General features: G+C 44.2%; 1 protein-coding gene across 1 annotated transcript; it reads right to left on the bottom strand.

Moving 5' to 3' along the window:
- Positions 1-3474: 3474 nt before the first annotated feature.
- On the bottom strand, positions 3475-20560 carry LOC144934886 (uncharacterized). The gene is made up of 10 exons (XM_078861156.1): positions 20448-20560; positions 19347-19454; positions 18661-18822; positions 13450-13548; positions 12431-12607; positions 11041-11148; positions 9932-10093; positions 9107-9202; positions 4361-4528; positions 3475-3771 (listed from the first exon to the last, which is right to left on the bottom strand). The coding sequence occupies exons 1-10, from the start codon at positions 20476-20478 to the stop codon at positions 3638-3640; spliced, it is 1245 nt and encodes a 414-aa protein (XP_078717282.1). The 5' UTR covers positions 20479-20560; the 3' UTR covers positions 3475-3637.
- Positions 20561-20942: the final 382 nt, after the last annotated feature.

Below are 20942 nucleotides of genomic sequence, written 5' to 3'. Positions count from 1 at the left end.
GCCGCAAGCGAGAACAGACAACCGGGTGAACGTGTGACTCGTGAACACTGGTGCCGCAAGCGAGAACAGACAACCGGGTGAACGTGTGACTCGTGAACACTGGTGCCGCAAGCAAGAACAGACAACCGGGTGAACGTGTGACTCGTGAACACTGGTTCCGCAAGCGAGAACAGACAACCGGGTGAACGTGTGACTCGTGAACCAGGGGCAAGGGCTCTGTTAGGCGCGCTGTCACAGGATACAATTAATCCGTGACAAAATGATAAATTATGGTCAAGTTCGGCTATGATGTTTTGAAAGCATGTGCCTGTTAGAGCATTGATCAAGCTTCGTATCGTATACAATCGGTCGATTTTGATTTAATCCAACATTAAATGATTAAAAACACGTCGATTCCCGTTCCAGTATTCCTTATATGGGCAAAGCCATGCACAATTACTCCATACATGGGTATGGTCTAAAGTATTAACATAATTATCATTCATCCTTGCCTATATCAGCTATTATTTCCGACTCTGTCTTTCTCTCTGCATCTCTCTCCGATCTCTACTCCAGTGACCTGGGTTCTGCCGCGGGGTCCACTTTCTGCCCCCTCTTCTCTCTCCCCGCCCCCTTCTCTCGCCCCGCCCCCTTCTCTCTCGCCCCGCCCCCTTCTCTCTCGCCCCGCCCCTTTCTCTCTACCCCCGCCCCTACTGCCGAAGCCTATATAACCTCGTGCCACGGCAAATCTCGCCTACTTCAGCAGTTTTTTCTTGCTGTGGTTGTCCCACCTGATGACGATTGCTTGTGCTGCGATCGAAACATCGTGATCTATTATTTTTCTACCTACGTGACTTTACCGAAAGAACCAAAGAGTATGGATTCCTGCAGTCACGAAATATTCAAATCAAGATTCATTTTATCCTGTTACAAGCACAGCCTTCAAACGCTCACCGCGAGACGAGACCACATCTAGCTCGATTCACCTCCCTCTACCTGCTCCCAACACTGTTCCGGGTCTACGATACGGTCGCCCTGACGTATTCAGGATCCTCCATGGACTTGTTTTCTCCTCCGTTTGTCTTTGTTTCCTCTTCGTCTCTCATTCGTTTGTTTTTTTGTGTCCTCAAATCCCTCACCACCTTCCGGATCAGTATGAAGTCACCGCTGCCGACTTCTCCTCTCAGTCCCTGCTTATGCCCCTCTGCTCGAGCAGATCAATTCACCGTCAAGGATCGCTCACGGCCAATTATCACCACTCCAGAGTCATACAAATAAAGACCACTTGTGGGAAGTAAACATTGGTGCTGAATGTGGAACTTCCACCACTGGTTGAGGGCCTCCGGTAGGGATTCGTGCCACCCAACACTCAACAACCCTTTGTACACTGGACACGTGCCAATGTAATGTGGAGATTTTTGGTGGTGGAAAGTCTTTATGAATCATTTTGAATGTTGCATTTATATTGAATATATAAGCTAATAGCTGCTTTATCCAATATAAAAAATGCGAACCAGAATCCAGGATTATAAATCTTTTGAAATATATTTTATATATTTCATTATTGTAAAAAATTGTTATATGCGGATACTGCTCACTGGACTGATGTAACTCACATCCAACACGAATTCAAATACATTTGGCAAGTTCGGAAATAGCATTTTTATTTTGTAATCATGATATACTGGATGTGAAAGCTGCTGAACATGATAGGTTGTCCAAAATAATTATTTCACACTACGTAAATTAACAAAACTTGATAAATACGTTATTAAACATCTTAGCACGGTTGTTACCTGTAAAATTAAACAATCAACTGTGCCTTTAACAGAAACATGACTTGATTGAATGCTCTACAGTATACTGCACATGTGAATATTTAATGAACGTAAACATTTCTTCGTTTAACTTATTTTTTGTTGTGTTCTTAAATTGTTACTTATGTAACCCGGTTCAGTTTAACACGTAGGCTTTCACGACCAATATCCATACTATGGATAATACCTAAATCACCCTTGCAAAGAGGCAATGAGATTTCTTGAGTTAATGAAGGATGTATAAGAACTGGACGTGGTATTTGGTTGTGAATGTTATGGAAGTTTTTTTGTAACATCATAAATGAAAAATGTTGAATGCCTTTTTCACCATCAAGGTACCTTAATTATCCCAGTTATGATTAAACGTGGAGACTCGTGTGTGTGTGTATATGTACCTAAAATCCTACACGTGTATGGTGGCGGATTTGCTTGTTGCATAACGCAAGTTGTATTTTTTGCAATCATAGAAATATGAGTCATGAGTGTAATGGCGTGCATTGTATGATTAGGCAAGAACATTGCGGATGGAAGTTGAGGGTGTGTGCAGTTTAAACTGGGAAATTCCATGGTGTGTGTTCTTCCAAGGTCACCATGGAAGAGTAGACCAAATAGCCTCTGGAGTTCTCTGGTTGAGGCCCTTATGTCAGCAGTGACGTGAGCAAACAATTTCAGGACTGCACCGCTACCAAGGTGTGTGTGGAGCCCTCGGCGGTTTTGATTACATTTACAGCACAGAGTAATCCCTACATAATTATCAGGCTGTAATGGGAAGTAAATCTGCTTTCGAGTTTGCTGGCAGCAACCATGATGAGGAAGTGGAAAGGGCTGCGATGCGTCTCGTCGCATTGGTGATTGTTTTACAAAAAAGTACGAAGTTGGAAAAACATGCTTATGCAGAAAATATGCAGCTTGTCGGTGAAATGTCACGGCATCCTGCTGTTACGCCATAAATTAATTGGACCATTTCTTCTCTTGGTAACGCATGGGTTAACATCATTACACTGTTGTTTGAAATACACACGCAGCATTAACATTTTAACAAAAATGTAATGTTATGATTGAATAAAGTAGAAACATTAATGCGTTTAAAGTATTGATGAATGTCTTGTGTTAGCTACATACCGAAATCTAAAATATTCCATAGAACATGGTCATTGTTATTCTGTATGGTTTTTTTTATGTACAGGTTTGATTGAACGCAGTCATTAACAAAACATTTAACAAAAACTGAAAAGTGCATAAAGAAGCACGGAGAGACGCATGCTTGGAATTACACAGAGACAGAAGAGGAGTAGAGGACGTACGCTGTTTAATGTCACCCAGATTCTAAAGAAAAGTGAGTGGGCTTGGGCCAGGATGAGTCACAGCTAGAAGGGATTATTGACGGTGGTCAAGAATAATCATAGAGTGGCAGCCAAGGAATGGAACGCGTCTGACTGGGACGTTCGCCAACGAGATTATGCAATCGTGGGAAGTAGCAGCGGCTTGTGGAATTATCATGGCTGATGATTATGAACGATGCTATTGACTGTTGGTGAAGGAGGCCGATTCTTAGATAATGGTGGTAGGCGAGTGTGAGAGCAGACTGCTGTGTCATTGTATGTAATTATATGCCTTATTTCCCCCCCCCCCCCATTTTCCTTCAGTGCTATGTATTTGATGTTTTGAATAGGTTTAAGATGATGTTTGTGTATAAGTGGTTAATGAAAGCAAAAGCCATATTATTTTGGAATAAAATATTGCCACATTCCGTTTATTTTTGAGCTGGTGGTCTTGATAAGGCTGAGAGCTTTGTACATGCGATGCTGTACACATTTTGCTTGTTGCTAATTTGACGCGTCTTAAATTTCGCACCTGACTCCGACATCCTCATTGTGATTGCAATTGTGATTCCCCCAATCACGGGCAGGACAGAGTAGCAAGCTCATCTCGTCACCAGCGCAATTCACATCGTCCAACCAGATGCGGCCACTGCCTAAGAGAGAAAATCAACAAACTCACAATGTATGCTTGCTTCGAGTGACAAATTATCATGTATGCAATCATAAGGTAGGGATGTTCAAGTTAAGACTTCAAGTAATTAGGTATGAAGTTAGCAGCTGGATATGACGTTTTGTGGCCGAAGCGAAAGGTAATTCTGTATCATAATATTGGCTGCAAAAATCAACGTATTAAGTGAAGGATTGGCTTGCTTGACATTTAGTGACTTAGCAGCTTAACTGTGGACTTCATTAAAAACATCTGAAACGCAACATTTTTTTACCCTCACCCCGCCCACAAAATAAAAATGTAAAAGTCGTAATTTCCTGCCCAAATGAGCATTGAGGCTATGCTATTAACAGCCCCGAGCCATTAGGGGAATTTCCCCATTCCTGGGGCATCGTAGAGTCTATCCATAGTACAGACACTGCTGACTTGCCCACAAAGTGATACTCATTTTATTGACCTCGGACCGATGACGAGTAAACCCCCCAACCGCCATTTGCAACCTTTTGTGAGCCGCTCTCTACCATTTCGATACCTGGCTTATAATGTGAAGATGTATATAAATGTGTTTAACTTACCAGCTCCATGTTTCTGCATCTGGCCTGCCCCTCGGAATCCCAGCATGCGGCACAACACCAAGATGTTGTTTTGGTTGTCCCATTTATCATCGCACACGGTGCCCCACTCTCCGTCGTGAAGCACCTCTAAGCGCCCAGTGTGCCTGCCCTGGCCACCGGTCAGCCGCACTATGGGAGTGTATGGGGACGACATCGAGCACAGGTGTTCAAATAACGTTAATGCTGACTTAACGCAAGCACTGCTTTAGGATTTACAATTGATATCCAGGTTTGGACACAATGATCTGGCCAAATTAAAAATGCATTCTGACCGTCTGGATTTACCTGAGGGTGTTTGACATAGTTGGAAGTGAAACGTGAGAATTTAGTCTAGCAGCTATATCTTCAGAGGGCGTTACATTTTTAGTTCACTCATAAAGCTAGAGCATTTCTGATGGTGCCATGATTTTGTATGACACACTTCTGAAGTGGTGTAGTTTTTTTACAGGTGGGTTTGTTGAGGGAATTGGTACCGCAAATAGGCCATCAATAAAAAACATGTTTTCGATTGTGTGTGTAGCCTGGTAGCTTTATGCAAAACAATCTGATTACACACCAGTGGCGGCTCCTGCAAAATCTCTCAGGGGGGGCAAATGTCTGGATGATTTATAAGGATAAGGTCCACCCATGCAAAGGATAAATTAACAGCTTAAGCATGTAAAGGCAACTTCACTTCTTTAATATTAATGAACAAGTAAACCCGTAAAAACTAAGTTTTTCACTATAAATCCTTTATATGCGTGGCGGCTAGAGTCTTCTCGTCCTCTGGCTTGAGATGGCTGCCACCTATGGGTCAGATGATTGTCTGCCAGTATTAAACAATTGGTAATTAAATATTTAATTTGTTTTCCCTAAACAGTGTAAAATTTAGGAAAAATTTTTTCACGAAAATTCATTGTCACACACAACGAGTCTGTGTGGAAAATGTCAGCTCGTTTGGATCACGGGAAGTAGGTTAAAAAACGACCGAAAGATTTGCACCGTCCTAAGCAAGCAAGTGAACTTAATATAAAGGATTTAAAAATATATTCGCCTGTGGAGGACGCGGGGATCGATCTCGCGACCTTTGGCATGGGAAGCGCGGGCGCTACCAACTGCGCTACTCCGCCACGGCCTGTGGAGGGGTTACGCTCTGGGCTCCTACACTGTGACGTTCAGCCAAAGCCATGAATGAGTTGTATTTGAATAAATGTAAAATAATTTTTTTTTGCCTAAAAAGTGTTACATTTTTGAATTTTTTTTTCACGAATATTAATTGTCTCGCACAACGAGTCTGTGTGGAAAATGTCAGCTCGATTGGATCACGGGAAGTGGGTTAAAAAACGACCGAAAGATTTGCACGGTCGTAAGCAAGCAAGCAAGCACGCAAGCAAGCAAGCGAACTTAATATAAAGGATTTAATAAGTATAACCCGTAAAAACAAAGTTTTTCACTATAAATCCTTTATATGCGTGGCAGCGAACTTAATATAAAGGATTTAAAAATATATTCGCCTGTGGAGGACGCGGGGATCGATCCCGCGACCTTTGGCATGGGAAGCGAGGGCATTACCAACTGCGCTACTCCGCCACGGCCTGTGGAGGGGTTACGCTCTGGGCTCTTATACTGTGACGTTCAGCCAAAGCCATGAATGAGTTATATTTGAATATATGTAAAATACATTTTTTTTAACTAAAAAGTACAAAATTTTTGGAATTTTTTTTCACGAACATTAATTGTCAAGCACAACGAGTATGTGTGGAAAATGTCAGCTCGATTGGATCACGGGAAGTGGGTTAAAAAACGACCGAAAGATTTGCACGGCCGTAAGCAAGCAAGCAAGCACGCAAGCAAGCAAGCAAGCACGCAAGCAAGCAAGCGAACTTAATATAAAGGATTTAAAAATAAAGTGACTCTTACAATACATCTTGTTTGTTTCTATACTCACTATTAATACAATCCACTCAAGTTTCTTTTATTAAAGATTCCACTAGGTGGCGACAAATAATATTGTATGATGACGTAATATTGTATGATGACGTAAACACGTTAGTGCGAGCCCTCCCGGAAGCCATAGAGAATGCATTGCAGCGCCCCCCGTTCGAAAAAAAACATCTTTGAATGTAAGTCTATGGGAACACTCTGGGCGATTCTCAGCAGGAGTGAAATCGCCCAAAAAGAGGCGTTACTCCACAGAACGTAGCATGACGCTGATTGGACTATATCCAGAGGCACAGTGACGGCTAGCGTGACTCTGTGGTTGAATGACATTGGTGGTGCGTCGCCCAATCGCCCTAATGAAGAAACCGCCCCTGTTACACACTGTTGCTGTTGTAAAAGAAAGGAAACATTTGAAGTCAATAGGACTATAACATATTTTATATCACAATGGAAATACATTTCATAACTAAATACCATTGCTAAATATAAAGGTTGTTTAATCAGATTTTAATATTTTACTCTATTTCAGATGGATTCCAATCCTTTAAGATGTATTATGCCATCCAAGACTCTCATTTAACCCTGGCAGATATGTTATCATATGTGTTATCTCCCAGAAACAATGCAATGAGGATGTCAGACAAAGAAGAATGCACTGAGACTTGTTGTAGCCTTGTCTGCCTTTGAGAACAAAGATGAATCTTAACTCAACACTCACAGTCTTGTGCTTGAAGGCGTATGCTTTGAGACACATACTGTATTTTATTCACAAGACAAGACTGCTAAGAAATAACTAGTAAATAAATAATCTTGAAATTATCATATTTATGATGCCTATTTTAGACAAATGCTTGGAAGAATCAGTTCAGTCAAGCCAGATATCATTTTGAGGCATAATTAAAGAGCTTTATAGCTCATCGGATTCATCCAGGATAAATACAAATTCTGATTATGAAGTACATTTATTTATTGTCATCTCGTAGTACAGTAAATTAAGATTATCTTGAAATAGCCATTCTTCAGACATATATTTATATATCAGAATCCCTCAACAAACTCCTTTGTCGGAAGAAAATAATATTGCACCACTTCAGAAATCCACATCCACCCTTGCCCACAAGGGTCATAGAAAAGCATGGCACCATCAGAAACGTCCCAGATTAATGGGCAAACCTTTCGAAAAATGTTGGTCCTAGCTGCTAGACTAATAGTTCAACTTACCAGTGAGCAGAAAAATAGCAATTGGTGCTTTATTAAACGCTCATGCGCCACGTGACGATTTAATTTGTTTGGCTGCGTCGGGTGGTGGAGGGTCTGACGACTGCAAATTGGCCAGATTATTACATGGTGGCCAATCCCCAAAAATCGCTGATGAATCAACGTGAAGACTGCATTATGTTTAAAGTCAATGTTGAAACGTTTCAGTTCAATACATTATTGAATCAGCAAAGTTTTAAAATCGCAATTGCACGATTCCTCTGCTTAGCTTGCACCCGTTCCAACCGTATGCCTGTGCATGACCACTTCCTGCAAACCTACCACCGCCTCCTATACGTGGCGACAATATCCATCTCATTCTCGAATGTCATTCCAGATTATTACACGCAATTAAAGAAAAAATTATCAATGGGCTTTATCCCATCCAAGAATAGAGTCCCCAAGCCAGTTCGAGTTGTCTTAACAACCACAACAATTCTTAAGGCTGCAGTATTAGATGGAAAAAAACACGACAAGAAGAACAGGTGAATACTTTCAGATGCTGGGGCACACTGATCATGGAAGATGGGTGGTGTGTCGCGGAATTGAGATCGAGGAGTGGTTGACAAGAACTCCAATTGAAACAGTGAAGAATATAAATACCTACGTGACTTTACCGAAAGAACCAAAGAGTAATGATAGACAAGATGATGGTGCAGAAAAGTGGACACTAAGAAAAATGAAGTGACACCGTTAGAATTGTTTGGGATGTGGCTTTGGAGGATGCACAGTGTAACCGAATGGAGAAGATGACCAACTGCATTTTGGTAGCATTGGGAAGGAAAACTGTATAATCAACAGCCTTCATTAAACATGTGTAGTGACGGCGGAGCGGGAGACAAGGGTTTTCAGAAGACACCTTATTAACACCTTCACACTTTACAGGTTCATCCTAGTACTCTCAATAGTTGTCTAGCCTAGCCTAAACACAACCCTGACCATGTAACACTGACGGCGCTGACCGAGACAGCCAACAACTATCCGGCCGCGCAATATCTAGCGAAGACGGCAGCGACAAAGGCGGTGAAGACGACAGCGACAAAAGGACGAATCCACTCCCAGAACTGGCAGCCCTGAGCTCCTGCTCTCAGCTGCTTTTATGCTACCCAGCGCGCCTGGCTCCGCCCTGGCCGCGCCTTCCTTCTCGAACCCACTAGCAGGTTCCAGGGGCTTCCAGATGGGGTTTTCCGTAGCCCTTGCCGCAGTTCCTCCGCCCTGCCGACACACCCGTGTATATGCCCACTGTTTGTCCACCGCAGTTGCCGTTGCTGGACAACAGTCGGCATTATTACACTACACATACTTAAAGTTAGTTCTTAATGAAAAGCATATTGTCGTGCCACCGTAGCATGCCATCATGCAATGCGACCACCCTCCGGTCTAGCCACTGCTGTTAGGGGAGTTCTATTGGGAACGGCAACCACCTGGCACCAGACCCGTCTCCGGGCTCCACGTATTCGACCTCATCCTCTGCGCCTTCCGGAAGAGGAAGTCGAGCCGACAAGCTGGTGTCAGTCCACGCATACTTACCCATATGTGCATGTGAAGATACTCCCTGTGGACCAGGCAAGCCCTGAGGCCCTATCGGGCCACGCTCTCCCTGAGATCCCACTGGCCCAGGATTCCCTGAATGGAAAAAAAATATCAAAGCATAGCAAGCATCGCAAAAAGTACTCTTACCTCATTACACAGTTTCATTAGCCAAAGAGGTGGAATAGACTACACCATGACATTACGTCCATGTTTCTGAAGAGGCCGAATTAAAGGACACATGCAATCCAACCATTGCTGTACTGGCTCCTCATGACAGTCACTATTGTAAAACAACGATCATACTGATTTGCTTTCAATATAGCTCCTGTATCTTTGGGTATTTTAGAGCACTTTAAACATGACAAGTGACTTACATCACATCTAAAATATCTGAAGGGCACTCTCAGTGGCAGCTGTCTCTGCGTGACACAAGGTGACTCAGCAACTGGTCTGCACGTGGAGACTAATCGGCCAGTCAGGGGTAATGGTCACTACATTGTAATTCCAACTGAACAATTTGCAAAGTAATTTTTTAAATTAACAAATTCGAACCGTGACTGTCATTTATAAAGACGCCAGTGTGATTGGTCATGGCTAATGATGATTAAGCTGTCTATGGCTTAACGCTACAATTCTGCGCCTCAGAGGAAGGCAGAGCAAATCTCACCCACATCGATATGTGCATGTGTGTGTGCACATCCGAGTCAGGTCTGATTGCTCGTTTCACTCCGTAGGTGCGGCCTGCATTGGAATTCCACAAAAGCATGAAAACGAACTCTCCATGCCAGGGCCCATTGTCTCTGCAACACTCCCAGCTCTTACCAGGATCTCCACGGGGTCCTGCAGCACCTGGGGCGCCAGCTTCCCCTTTGCTCCCCTGCACACCTGGGGCCCCGCTTAATCCACGTGCCCCCGTGTCACCTTTGACCCCTGGAGAACCCATGGAACCCTGTTCGCCTTTTGCACCACGCTGTCCATTTGTTCCTAAAGAGTGGAATGGATAAAACTGTTTAGATAAAACATTATTACACTTGGAGTGAGCCGTAGACGTTCTTCAGAGGCAACAAATTTATTACACAACACGTATATATAAAAGGGGTAGCTGCCCCTTTACCATATACAGCCTAGGGTGGTGACCACCCAGCTAACTACACTACCATACATGAGTTATGGCTACGACGGACCGGACCCACACTCAGGTCCTGGGCCACGTGTTGGTGCCTCTTCAGATGTAGAACGTGGAGCTTCCAGCTTGCAAAACGAAGCGACTCCAGTCCCTCCCAGGGACCCAACTTATATCCTCCCGGGTCGGGGCCGGCTCTGCCCTCGGCCCCGCCCACCTTCGAAAGCGTTCCAGCTCTCTCTCGATCCCTCTCTCCCCGTACATGTGATCACCCCTAGCCCCCCCCCCCACCTGGGGGCTCCCTATAGACACTCCGGATCACGTGCCTACGGGGTCAACCAGAGTGCCATGTCCCGGGGCAACCCTGTCCCTGGGCTGACACTCACCCACTCCCCCTCGTGGGAGCCCGCACTGCACGCTATGCGTGCAGTGCCCTCGCTATCCCAGTGCTCACCAAGCCCCGCTAGGGCTGGTACAACACCCACCTACGGGGTGTACTCGATGACAGTGCATCACACGCCGTGCTCTGCTAGAGACGGCCTCACTCAGCAACACACACGATGCTGTCCGCGATGTAAGTACATCGCACGCCATGGCCCTCCAGGGCCGGCACCACACAGTGACATCCCCAATGTCACTCCACACTTAATAATCAGCGCGAAAGATGCCATGCATTGCCCAACGCAGATTATGCATCACAAGGGAGTTAAGGTGTACCCCGGGCTATTACAGACAACACTGCAAAGAAAACTAAATGTCTGTAGCGAGGCATAGTGACAGCAGTGAGCATTGGCCACGATGTTGGTACCTGCATCGCCCTTCGGTCCAGGCAAACCACGTAGTCCAGGATCTCCAATGGAACCCTTCTCTCCTTTTGTGGCTGGAATACCTGGCACTCCCATCATGCCCTTTTCACCTGCAGAGACGACATCAGTCTGAGTAAGTCAGAATGATTATAAATGCTCAGTAAAGTATTCAATACATTTACTTGAGACATCATCCCAAATTAGTCCGAACAAATATATTCAGGGCATCCATTGCACTAGAATGTAAACAGACAAGGATACATGTCAGATACAATTGCAAGTAGAGTTATCAGAAGGACTTGACAGCTTAGCATCGAATTGTGATGCAGATGCTAAGCATCGCCAATCCCAGCAGGCAATGCGGATCCATCGAGGGCAAGCTCAAGGGAACTAACTGGCCGAGTGGCGGCATCATACATCCTTGCCGTACCCATGTACAGCCAGGATGTACGGTGCAGCAAAGTTTATAGCCAACGCTATAAATAGTGTATACAAAAACATACATAGATCCCCTGTATGGCCTTAAGAGATTTTTGGGGCAAGTGCTGTTAGCGAGTACCTATGAAAGCTGGTGCAGCACACGAGGGGGTGGGTTGGCCGCACCACGATGGGCCACCTTTGTCTCTCTAGTGGCTATGTTTACACACAGCACCAAGAACTGTACATGTTTGAGGTTGAGTCGACCCAGAGGAGGCCCAGGACTTCTTCAGATAATTGTCACTGGTATTGGCCGTTTATCTGGAATCGAACCTGGGTCTCCATGTTCATAATACACAACATTAACCACTACACTACCGCTCTCCACATATATAATAACAACCGTCATACGCCACTAAGCGGTGGTGGCGTCAACACGGTGATTGCGCCATGCAGGGTGTACTTTGAGGCCATGTGGAGTGTTGAAGGCATGTTGGCTATACACATAGTTGTTCTGTGTATCGCCTAAGTCAGTTGAACATATAGGCAGAAAGCCCTCTTGCCTGAACATCTTATTCCGAGCGTTTGTCCCACTAGGTAGAATTAGCTTTCTGAGTCCTCTCCCTCTCCAGTCTTCGATCCATCACCTTCTCTTCGCTGACAACTTCTCATGCTTTCTCCGGTCACCACCCTCAACTGACTTGGTCTCAACTTTCTTTCCAACATAGTCTTCTGCCATTCTGGCCACGTGTCCGAATTATCTCAGGATATTCTTGCACAACTCGTTCTCCTCGATATCAACGCTCCCAAAACCATGAGATCAGACCAATTTTGGGTGATACGCATCAACGATGCATTACAATGGCATCTCTTAACCCCCGACATTGCTCTCAGAGGGCACACAGCAGGTGTCAGATGCGCACGTACTTTGCAATCACAAGCATCGCCTTCAGTGCATTTGATTAGCTCTCTTACCAAGTAGTCCAGGGGGTCCACGTGGGCCGGCAGGTCCAGCCTGCCCCACAACAGCATCCCCTTTGTCCCCCTTGGCACCTGGAGTGCCATTCTCTCCGCGTTCCCCTGCGTGTCCTTTGAGGCCAGAGAGACCAACTCCACCCTGGACACCCTTTTCTCCGGGATGTCCTTTCACACCTGAAGATATGTAAAGCAACTGCTGGTACATAGGTTGTGTAACATCGCGAACAGTAACATGTACACCGTAGATTGTATTGGCTTTCTGGATTTCCCTGAAGATTCGAAACGTCACATCTAATCGCTAAATCTGGTTGTGATATTCGTTTTAAAACTTACTGGGGAGCTAAAGCAATCGTAATTGGCGTGTTAAACGCTCGTATGCCACGTGGTAATTTAATTTGTTTGAATATGTCGGATAATGGAGGGTTTTACAACGGTAATTTGGTCAGCCTGTTGGGCTTGGTCCGTGACAAAGTGGATAGCCTGGTGCCCATCGTGCCAGCATGGCTGATGGCTCATGGAGGTGCAAGGCAGTCTGATCTGAGACCAGAGTGGAGTGCAAAAGAGTCAGCATTTTAGAGAGTATTAAGCAAAGGTCATGCGTTGAGAGAATGATAAATTTGTGAATTTAGTGTGAGGCCAAAAGCCGTGAATTTACAGTCGTTGAGTGATTTGGTTGTTAAGCGAGAATAGGAAATACATGTTAAAGGCTTAATTCGTCTGATAGCATCGAAAGTTACCCTTTTCAACCAAAAAGTAGTTTATTATATTTTAATAATGGATTTTAACATATAAAGATACTAACAGCATAAAACACGTAATATTAAAAGAAACATGGTTAATAAATGCATTAATTAGTATTTACGATACCTACAACAGTCTGTCATTAACAGGGGAATGGTCGGTAAGCGAACACATTGGGCTCTATGGAGGCCTGTCGTTGATCAATTAGTCGCTAACAGCGGTGGTCGTTAAGAGATGTTCCACTTTATTGCAAAGGGCCCGAGGCCGCACGGTACCAGTGTCTCCCTTTGGTCCGGGCTCCCCCCGCAGTCCGCTCACCCCCGATGGACCCCCCTCTCCTTTGAGCCCCGGATGGCCAGGTAATCCCACACTCCCTGCAAAACAATTGTCATCACCACGATCAACAATTCTGTTTTGAATTGAATTTAATCTAGGCTCTTTTTCCAGCCGGAATCAATGATGTATAGAACACGATTTTCAGTGGTCCTTTTTAAAATAAAAAATAATCGTGAGCATTGCTGTGGAGAATATATAACAAAATAAATACGCAGACAATTCGACTGTTTCACAAAGTTGCTTCTCCAAACAATAACAAATATATATACACAATAAAAAATATATACCATATGTATATATATATTTAAAAAAATATATACAAATATATACACAAAAATATATATGTATACCATATGTATATATATTTAAATATATACCATATGTATATATATTTTTATACATCACATTGGCCACGCAGACTTCCGGGAGTGCATCATTTCAGCAGCTTTGGTTCCACACAAGCAGACTCTGGGACAGTTTTGACATTCAGTGGCTCATCTGCAGATGCCATTTTCTCCATCTTAGTCTCTACCCTTTCTTCCCTGTGGTTTGGATGTTTTGTATTCTGCAAGGTATAGATGCACAGCTTACATGATTCACTCAATTTCAGGATTATTTGGCCATTCATGATGTCTCAGTTAATTACTTGGCAAACTTTGGTTTGGGCCTATGTATGTTGAACTTCTTTAGCTCCGTACGTACCCAAATGTGCTAATCGGAGGTGCCTATGTGCCTCTTCAAACTCTTTCAGCTTGAACTTTGATTTCCCATCTTCACCCCTCCAGTAGACTAAATCTTGAATGCACATTTCTTACGACAATGCCTGTGGAGCTGTGCCTAGCAAGCAAACGAAACAAGTTAGGAGCTGGGAGGGTGAATAAATGGCCCCAGCCTTGAAAAATGGCTGAAATGACTTCCGAGAGATGTTTTTCTCTTGGAGCCAAATTTAAAATATCGCAAACAACAAGCATAAAGAGTGTGAATTTTAAAATAACATAGATTTTGGATAAAGACATCAATTTGCATCTTATGCACATTTGCAAGTGTTTTGAAAACCTTCCAGTGGCCAAAATGGGTTGAGATATTTGGATGCTGTTTGTTGTTATGGACAAAAGAGACTCAAGATGGAAATGTTCAGCAAAGCTTACAAAGCATAAGCATAGCACCACAGTGATAGTCTGTATGCTGTATACTAAACATACAGCATACAAACTACTAAACATATATTTTTGCTGTATTGATGTGCATCATGATAACGATGTTGCTGTTGTTGTTTTCCTCGCACTTTCTATTTATAGGTGGCGTTTTGTCGCCACTTTGGAAGGGTTTAGCCAGAGATCAATCGATTACATTTTTGGCCCGCGTTTTGGGCAACTGAGGAAATGGGAGACGTCTTCTGGCGTTGCTTGGCACAAAGAGCAGCAGTTTGGGACGTTTGGGTCGATTAGATTCTGGTAATCGGCTAGCATGGAGCAGTAACCTGAACGGAGTTGAGCCAGTTTTGTGCGAGTTGCTCGGGTCAAGGATTTTTCGTCGTCTGCTATGGGTGGGGGCCAACCCCCTAGCACGACATTGGGCTTGTAGGCGTTCTGGCAGTGCATGGTGGCAGCGGTGTGCAAGTGGTTTCAAATTTATTTGGTGGTGCTATTTGGTGGAAGAGCGTTTAAAGTAGATTGCATGTTGGCAGAGCTGAAGGAAAGCAAGGTGGATTTAATTTTCCTAGCAGGTGCAGGGGCTTTGAGTAGCTTTGTGCAAGGATGCGTTGTCGAGTGGCATGACGCCAGATATTGATCGGTGAGAAGCTTGCAGTGTTCTTGAATCTGAAGAACTTTGGTTTCCTGGTGGAGATGGTTAATGGGCGCCATGAGGTGGCATCCTGTAGCTCGGCGAAGTGCTTGGTTTTGGGAGGTTTGGAGCTTTTGGTAACCTGTAGAGGAGAGTATTGGGCACCAAATGGGACTGGCATAATTGATGATGGGACGTCAAATGGCTTTGTAGGTTAGGAGCAAAGTCTCCTTTTGTTGACCCCAAGATGTGCCGGCTAAAGCTCGTAATATGTTGTTTCGTTTGTTAACTTTTGCATGGACGTTTCTGCTGTGTTGAGCGAAGCTAAACATGGTGTCAAAGGTTACACCAATAATTTTTGGGGTTTTTGCTAATGGGAGGCGTTGGTTGTTTATTATGACGTTGGGATGTAAGTTGGCTTGATGAGGATCAGGTTTGAAAATGGTGATTGTTGATTTAGATGTTGAGAGTTGAAGCGATCTATTGGCTAGGAAAGTTCTGAGCCGTTTTAGATAGGAGTTGATGGAGTTTTCCATTTTGGGTATATTTTGATTAGAAGTGTAAACTGTGATGTCGTCGGCATAGCTGACTACTTGTACTCCTTTTGGAGGAGTTGGTAGATTGTGGAGGTAGGCGTTGAACAGTGCTGGGGATATTATAGAACCTTTGGGTACTCCTACATGAATGTTTCGTGAGGAGGATTGCATATCACGAAAGAGAGTGTGTGATTGGTGGTAATTTGTAAGCCAGCAAACAAGGCCTGATGGTAGTGTAGAACCCTGTATGATGGTGATGAGTGTGAGGTGGTTAATGGTGTCGAAAGCCTTTGTAAGGAGGCGACGATAGTGCGAGATGGGGGCTTTTTCTCATTGAAATCATTTGAAATTTGGGTGGTTAGGTTGAGAAGAGCTGTTGTTGTTGAGCGTGCAGGGCGAGATGATGGAGGTAAGTTGGTGGTGATGATTGGAAGGATGAGGGCCTCTAAAATCTTGATTGATGGGCAAAGTAGGGACATCAGCCTGTAGGACTTTGTTTGGTTTAGGTCTTTGCTGAGTTTTGGAAGTGGGATGATTGTCGATGATTTCCAGATGGCCGGAATGAGGTTGCACTGTAGTGAGGCGTTAATGGTGGAGGCGAGAAAGTTCATGCCAAGGGGGCCGAGGTGTTTGAGATGGGGCATAGCTATGCCATCCGGGCCAATTGCGGAATATTTTTTGGCTTTTTTGATAGCTAGTTTCACCTCTTCAAGGCTAAATTGGGGGGGGGGGGGGCGTTTAGAGGTAGTTCCTTGATTTGATGGATTTTTTGACTGGCGGATTTATTAAAAGAGTGTGGGACGACTGATGAGAAAAGTTTGTTAAAGTGGTTGGCGATGTTATTGTTGTTTATGACGGATTTGTTGTTAAAATGTATTGCACAATTGGGTGGCAGTTTGGAGTGTCCGTCTAAGGCTTTGATGGTCTTCCAAAGTTTTGATGAGTTTTGCCGATGGTCAAAAGATTCAACAAACTCGTGCCAGCATTCTGTTTTGGCTTGATTGATTAGCTTTGTGATTTCAATATTGAAGGCGGGTATTTGTGGTGATGTAGGATTTTTAGTCCTCAGAGTATTTCGTAGGTTTATTAGCGTTGAGGCTTCTTTAGGGAGGCAGGGAAGGTGTTGCTTGTAGCAACCCGCCGGGATGGTGTGCTTGGTGGTAGTTGCGATGATGTTTCTGAAAATCTTTTCAGAGTTATGTGTGGATGTGTGGATATGGTTGATGTTGTCGGCGAATAATGCTTCTGATTCTGAAGTAAAAAGTGGTCAATTGGCTTTTTAAAAGTTGTAATACAAGCAGTTTTTAGGAGTTTGTGAAGGCTTGGCGGCATTGAGGGTCAACACAATTGGTAGGTGGTCGGATCCAAGGGCAGTAAAGACTTGCCAGTCGATTGATGAGAGGAGGTTTCCTGATACTATTGAGATATCTGGTGAGGATGAAGGGCCAGATGACGGAACTCTGGTTTGCATATTTTCATTGAGTATCCCATAGCGAGAGCCGTTCAAGATATCGGCAATGAGGTTGCCACGTGCACCTGAAAGGGAAGAGTGCCAAAGTTTGTTGTGGGTGTTGAAATCTCCAATAACAATTGAGTCGTTGTTTGGTAAAAGTTGATTTATATTGAACCGATAGTTGCGAGGGCAAGAACTGGTCGGTGGGATGTAGACGTTGATTATCGTGAGTGGGCCTAGATGGGATTTGATACAGACGCTTAAGACTTCTGTGGTGATATCAGAAGAAAGCATTGAGATTTTATCTTCTTCAAATTGAATGCTGTTATGGATGAGAAAAGCTAAACCGCCACCAGCTATTGGTCGGTCTCGACGGAGGAAAGTGACATTTTTTAAGTTGGGCGGTCGATAAGTGGATTTTAATTTTGTTTCTTGGATGGCGGCTATATTAATGGAGTTTTGTTGTAGAAAGATGCTGAGCTCAAGTGATATGTTGTTGATGCCGTTGATGTTTAGTTGAGGGATTTTTAGGTCGTTTTTGTTGTGGACGTTTTGTTGTGGTTGAAACGGTGGTTGCGATGGATGAGGTGGTGGTGCTAGTGTGATTGTGCAAGGTGGAGTTGTTGGAGTGGATGATGTACAATATTTGCAGAACCAGCTGGAATTTGAACTGGGGATGTGGGCTAAAGTAGTGCAGCGTTTGTGGTACCAAGCTTTACAATCGTTACATTGGATATAATTTGCATTGACGTTCTTTCTGCAGCCGCCACAAGGGGAAAACGGGCCTGGATTCAATTTGACATCCCCAGCAATAATAAGGAGCCAGCCCCAGTATGCTTGGGAGGCCTGGGCTGGCTGGCGAAAAACAGGAAAGTGCGAGGGGTGATGTTGCCATTTGCAAGTGCTTTCGTAGTACTTGGTCTCTCCACTTCGAACAAACGGAAACACTGGAGAGATGATGTTGCTGTTGATGCTGCTGTTGCTGATCATGCTTCTGCTGCTTATGGTGAGGATGAAGCAGATGATGAAATGTTCACCAGAGCCATCTGCAGTATTTCATCATCTTCATCATCAATGTCTGCATCATCAACTTGACAATTTCAAAAAAATTGCCACAAATTACTCATTTGGGATTACAGAGCAATCATTACTCCCCTACTAGCACACTGACACACCACTATCTGTGGCTTGGTGCTACAATTCCGTGCCTCATTGAAGGGTGGGGCAAACCTCACACATTATGTATGTAAGAGTCTGATGAACCCTGATCGCTCGTCTCACTCCGTAGGCGCGGCCTGCATTGGAATTCCACAAAGGCATGAAAACGAACCCTCCAGGCCAGGGCCCATTGTCCCTGCAACACTCCCAGCTCTTACCAGGAGCTCCACGGGGTCCTGCTGCTCCTGGGGCGCCAGCTTCCCCTTTGCTCCCCTGCACACCTGGGGCCCCGCTTAATCCACGTTCCCCTGTGTCACCTTTGACCCCTGGAGAACCCATGGAACCCCGTTCGCCCTTTTCACCGCGCTGTCCATTTGTTCCTTAAGAGTGGAATGGATAACACTGTTTAAATAAAACTTTATTACACTTCAAGAAGACATAATTTAGGTTAGGCTACGTAATGATCTAGCCAAATTTTTGGTGTGTAATTCTCCACCCCCAATATAGCCAAACTCGCTCACTGGTAAGTTGAAGAACAATTCTCACAACCATATTTTGCAATTAGATACTTTTTTTAAACTGCGTCAAACATCCAGTTAGAAACTATAAAGTCAGAATAGCCATGTCACCTCACCCAGCTTGTTAAATTATTAATTGTAATATTGGCTGTGAAAACCTACAGATACAGTACTACATACATAATCAGCAATTCCCATAGAGCGCTTTTGGTGTCAGGATCATCAGTGCAAAAGGTGCCATGGATTACCTATGGCAGAAACGCAGATTATGAAAAACAAGTTAGTTGAGGTGTAATCCAGATTCTTATAGAAAACACCACAAAGCAAACTAAATGTCTGTAACAAAGCATGGTGACGGCAGTGGGCATTGGCCACGATGTTGGTACCTGCATCGCCCTTCGGTCCAGGCAAACCGCGCAGTGTAGGATCTCCAAGGGAACCCTTCTCTCCTTTTGTGCCTGGAAGGCCTGGTACTCCCACACTGCCTTTTTCACCTTCAGAGACGGCATCAGTCTTAAGTTAACATGTATTGTTTTACATGCTTATTATATTAATTTGAAGCTTTCGTGACTGCAGGAATCCATACTATTTGGTTCTTTCGGTAAAGTAACGTAGGTGTCTCACTGGCACGACCACCGTTGCGGTGGTTCTCTTGTCTGCACGCGCTTGCCTCTCACAGCGCCACAGCTTGTGTTACACATAGACATGACATTAACCTGCTAATCTCTCTGCATAATCTCTCCCATCAACATAGTGCTAATCTTTCATTAACACTGCAGTTGTGCGCATATGCGGGGGCGATACTCTTATAAGGCGACGGAATCTAATCTCTCTCCCTAATCTCTCTCTCCATAATCTCCCCCATTAACACAACTGACGTGCTTTCGTGCGGAGATGGAATTCCTTTCCAGCTCTTTTCTTGCTGTGGTTTTCACACCTGATGATGATTGCTTGTGTTGCAATCGAAACGTCGTGAGAATTTAATAGTTAAATTTGTATTATTTTATTATTTCCCTTCTACGTGACTTTACCGAAAGAACCAAGAAATTCGCATTGCTTGCACTTTGTAATGCTCATCAGATACTTCAAAATGAAGTTTCAATCAGTACACATTGCTCACTAGGCAAATTGTTGAGAAAATATGGACCCCGCTAAAACGTAGTTCGGGTTGCGTAGCGGGTCCCGCACGGGCACCCAGCCCCGGAGCAGAACGCTGTCCCCGTGTAATGCCAAACAAGCACCGCCCACGCTCCTCCATCTATGTAACCATTTTCACCATCGATTAGTGACTCCAAATTTAGAAAGTGGTTATCATTCTCTTTATGCAATTTTAGTCTCGGTGAGGTAAGCCCCACCACACGCAGCCTGCCAATCGCCTAAATGTGCTGTACCCTGGTTTATAGACTGTAATGCTGTACTGCATCTTGAGAATAAACAGCTCTTTGACCTCTGCACTGCTCACACGCCCCTGCGCATGTGGGACGTACCTGTTTCCCCCTTGCTGCCTCTCTCGGCCATTGGCCCAGGGCTGCCCGGTGGCCCAGGTCTCCCAGGCTCTCCCTGGGGCCCTGCAAGACCTGGCAAACCGGCCTCTCCTTTGAGCTCTGTTAATTTATATAAACATGCACACAGATGTAAAGGAATATATATGAAACAATAACACGTGAAAACAATGATGAAAATCCTGCAATTTGCACGGATTCTGTAGCATTTCCCAACTATTCCCAGAAAAACGTGATAAGCAATTGTAACGATATGTTTAATTGGCGATCGTAACATTAAATACATAATTAATATTTACGTTAATCGTATCATTGGAAATGCAAATATCAATATGGAATTGCCAAAGTTTCCCATCTTTGAAATGTATACAACTGAATCATCTCCATCAGCCATAGACCTCCCCCATCCTCATTCCTTCAATGGTGATTTTACTATATTTGCATCTAAATAGGTTACGATTAATACAACTGTGCAAGCAG

This window comes from Lampetra fluviatilis, chromosome 11, assembly GCF_964198595.1.
Source record: "Lampetra fluviatilis chromosome 11, kcLamFluv1.1, whole genome shotgun sequence".
Taxonomy (NCBI): Eukaryota; Metazoa; Chordata; class Hyperoartia; order Petromyzontiformes; family Petromyzontidae; genus Lampetra; species Lampetra fluviatilis.
The sequence above is the reverse complement of the archived record's forward strand: the minus strand, read 5'-3'. Positions and strand labels throughout refer to the sequence as shown.

What these genes read in the sequence shown, in the direction of transcription:
- LOC144934886 (XM_078861156.1), bottom strand. Translation starts at nt 20,478, where the DNA reads ATGGCCGAGAGAGGCAGCAAGGGGGAAACAG. An exon ending in AGGACCCCGTGGAGCTCCTG is followed by an intron (nt 13,549 to 18,660) that starts GTAAGAGCTGGG and finishes ATTGTTTTGCAG; the next exon opens with GGAGTGTGGGATTACCTGGC. An exon ending in AGGACCCCGTGGAGATCCTG is followed by an intron (nt 9,203 to 9,931) that starts GTAAGAGCTGGG and finishes TTTTCCATTCAG; the next exon opens with GGAATCCTGGGCCAGTGGGA.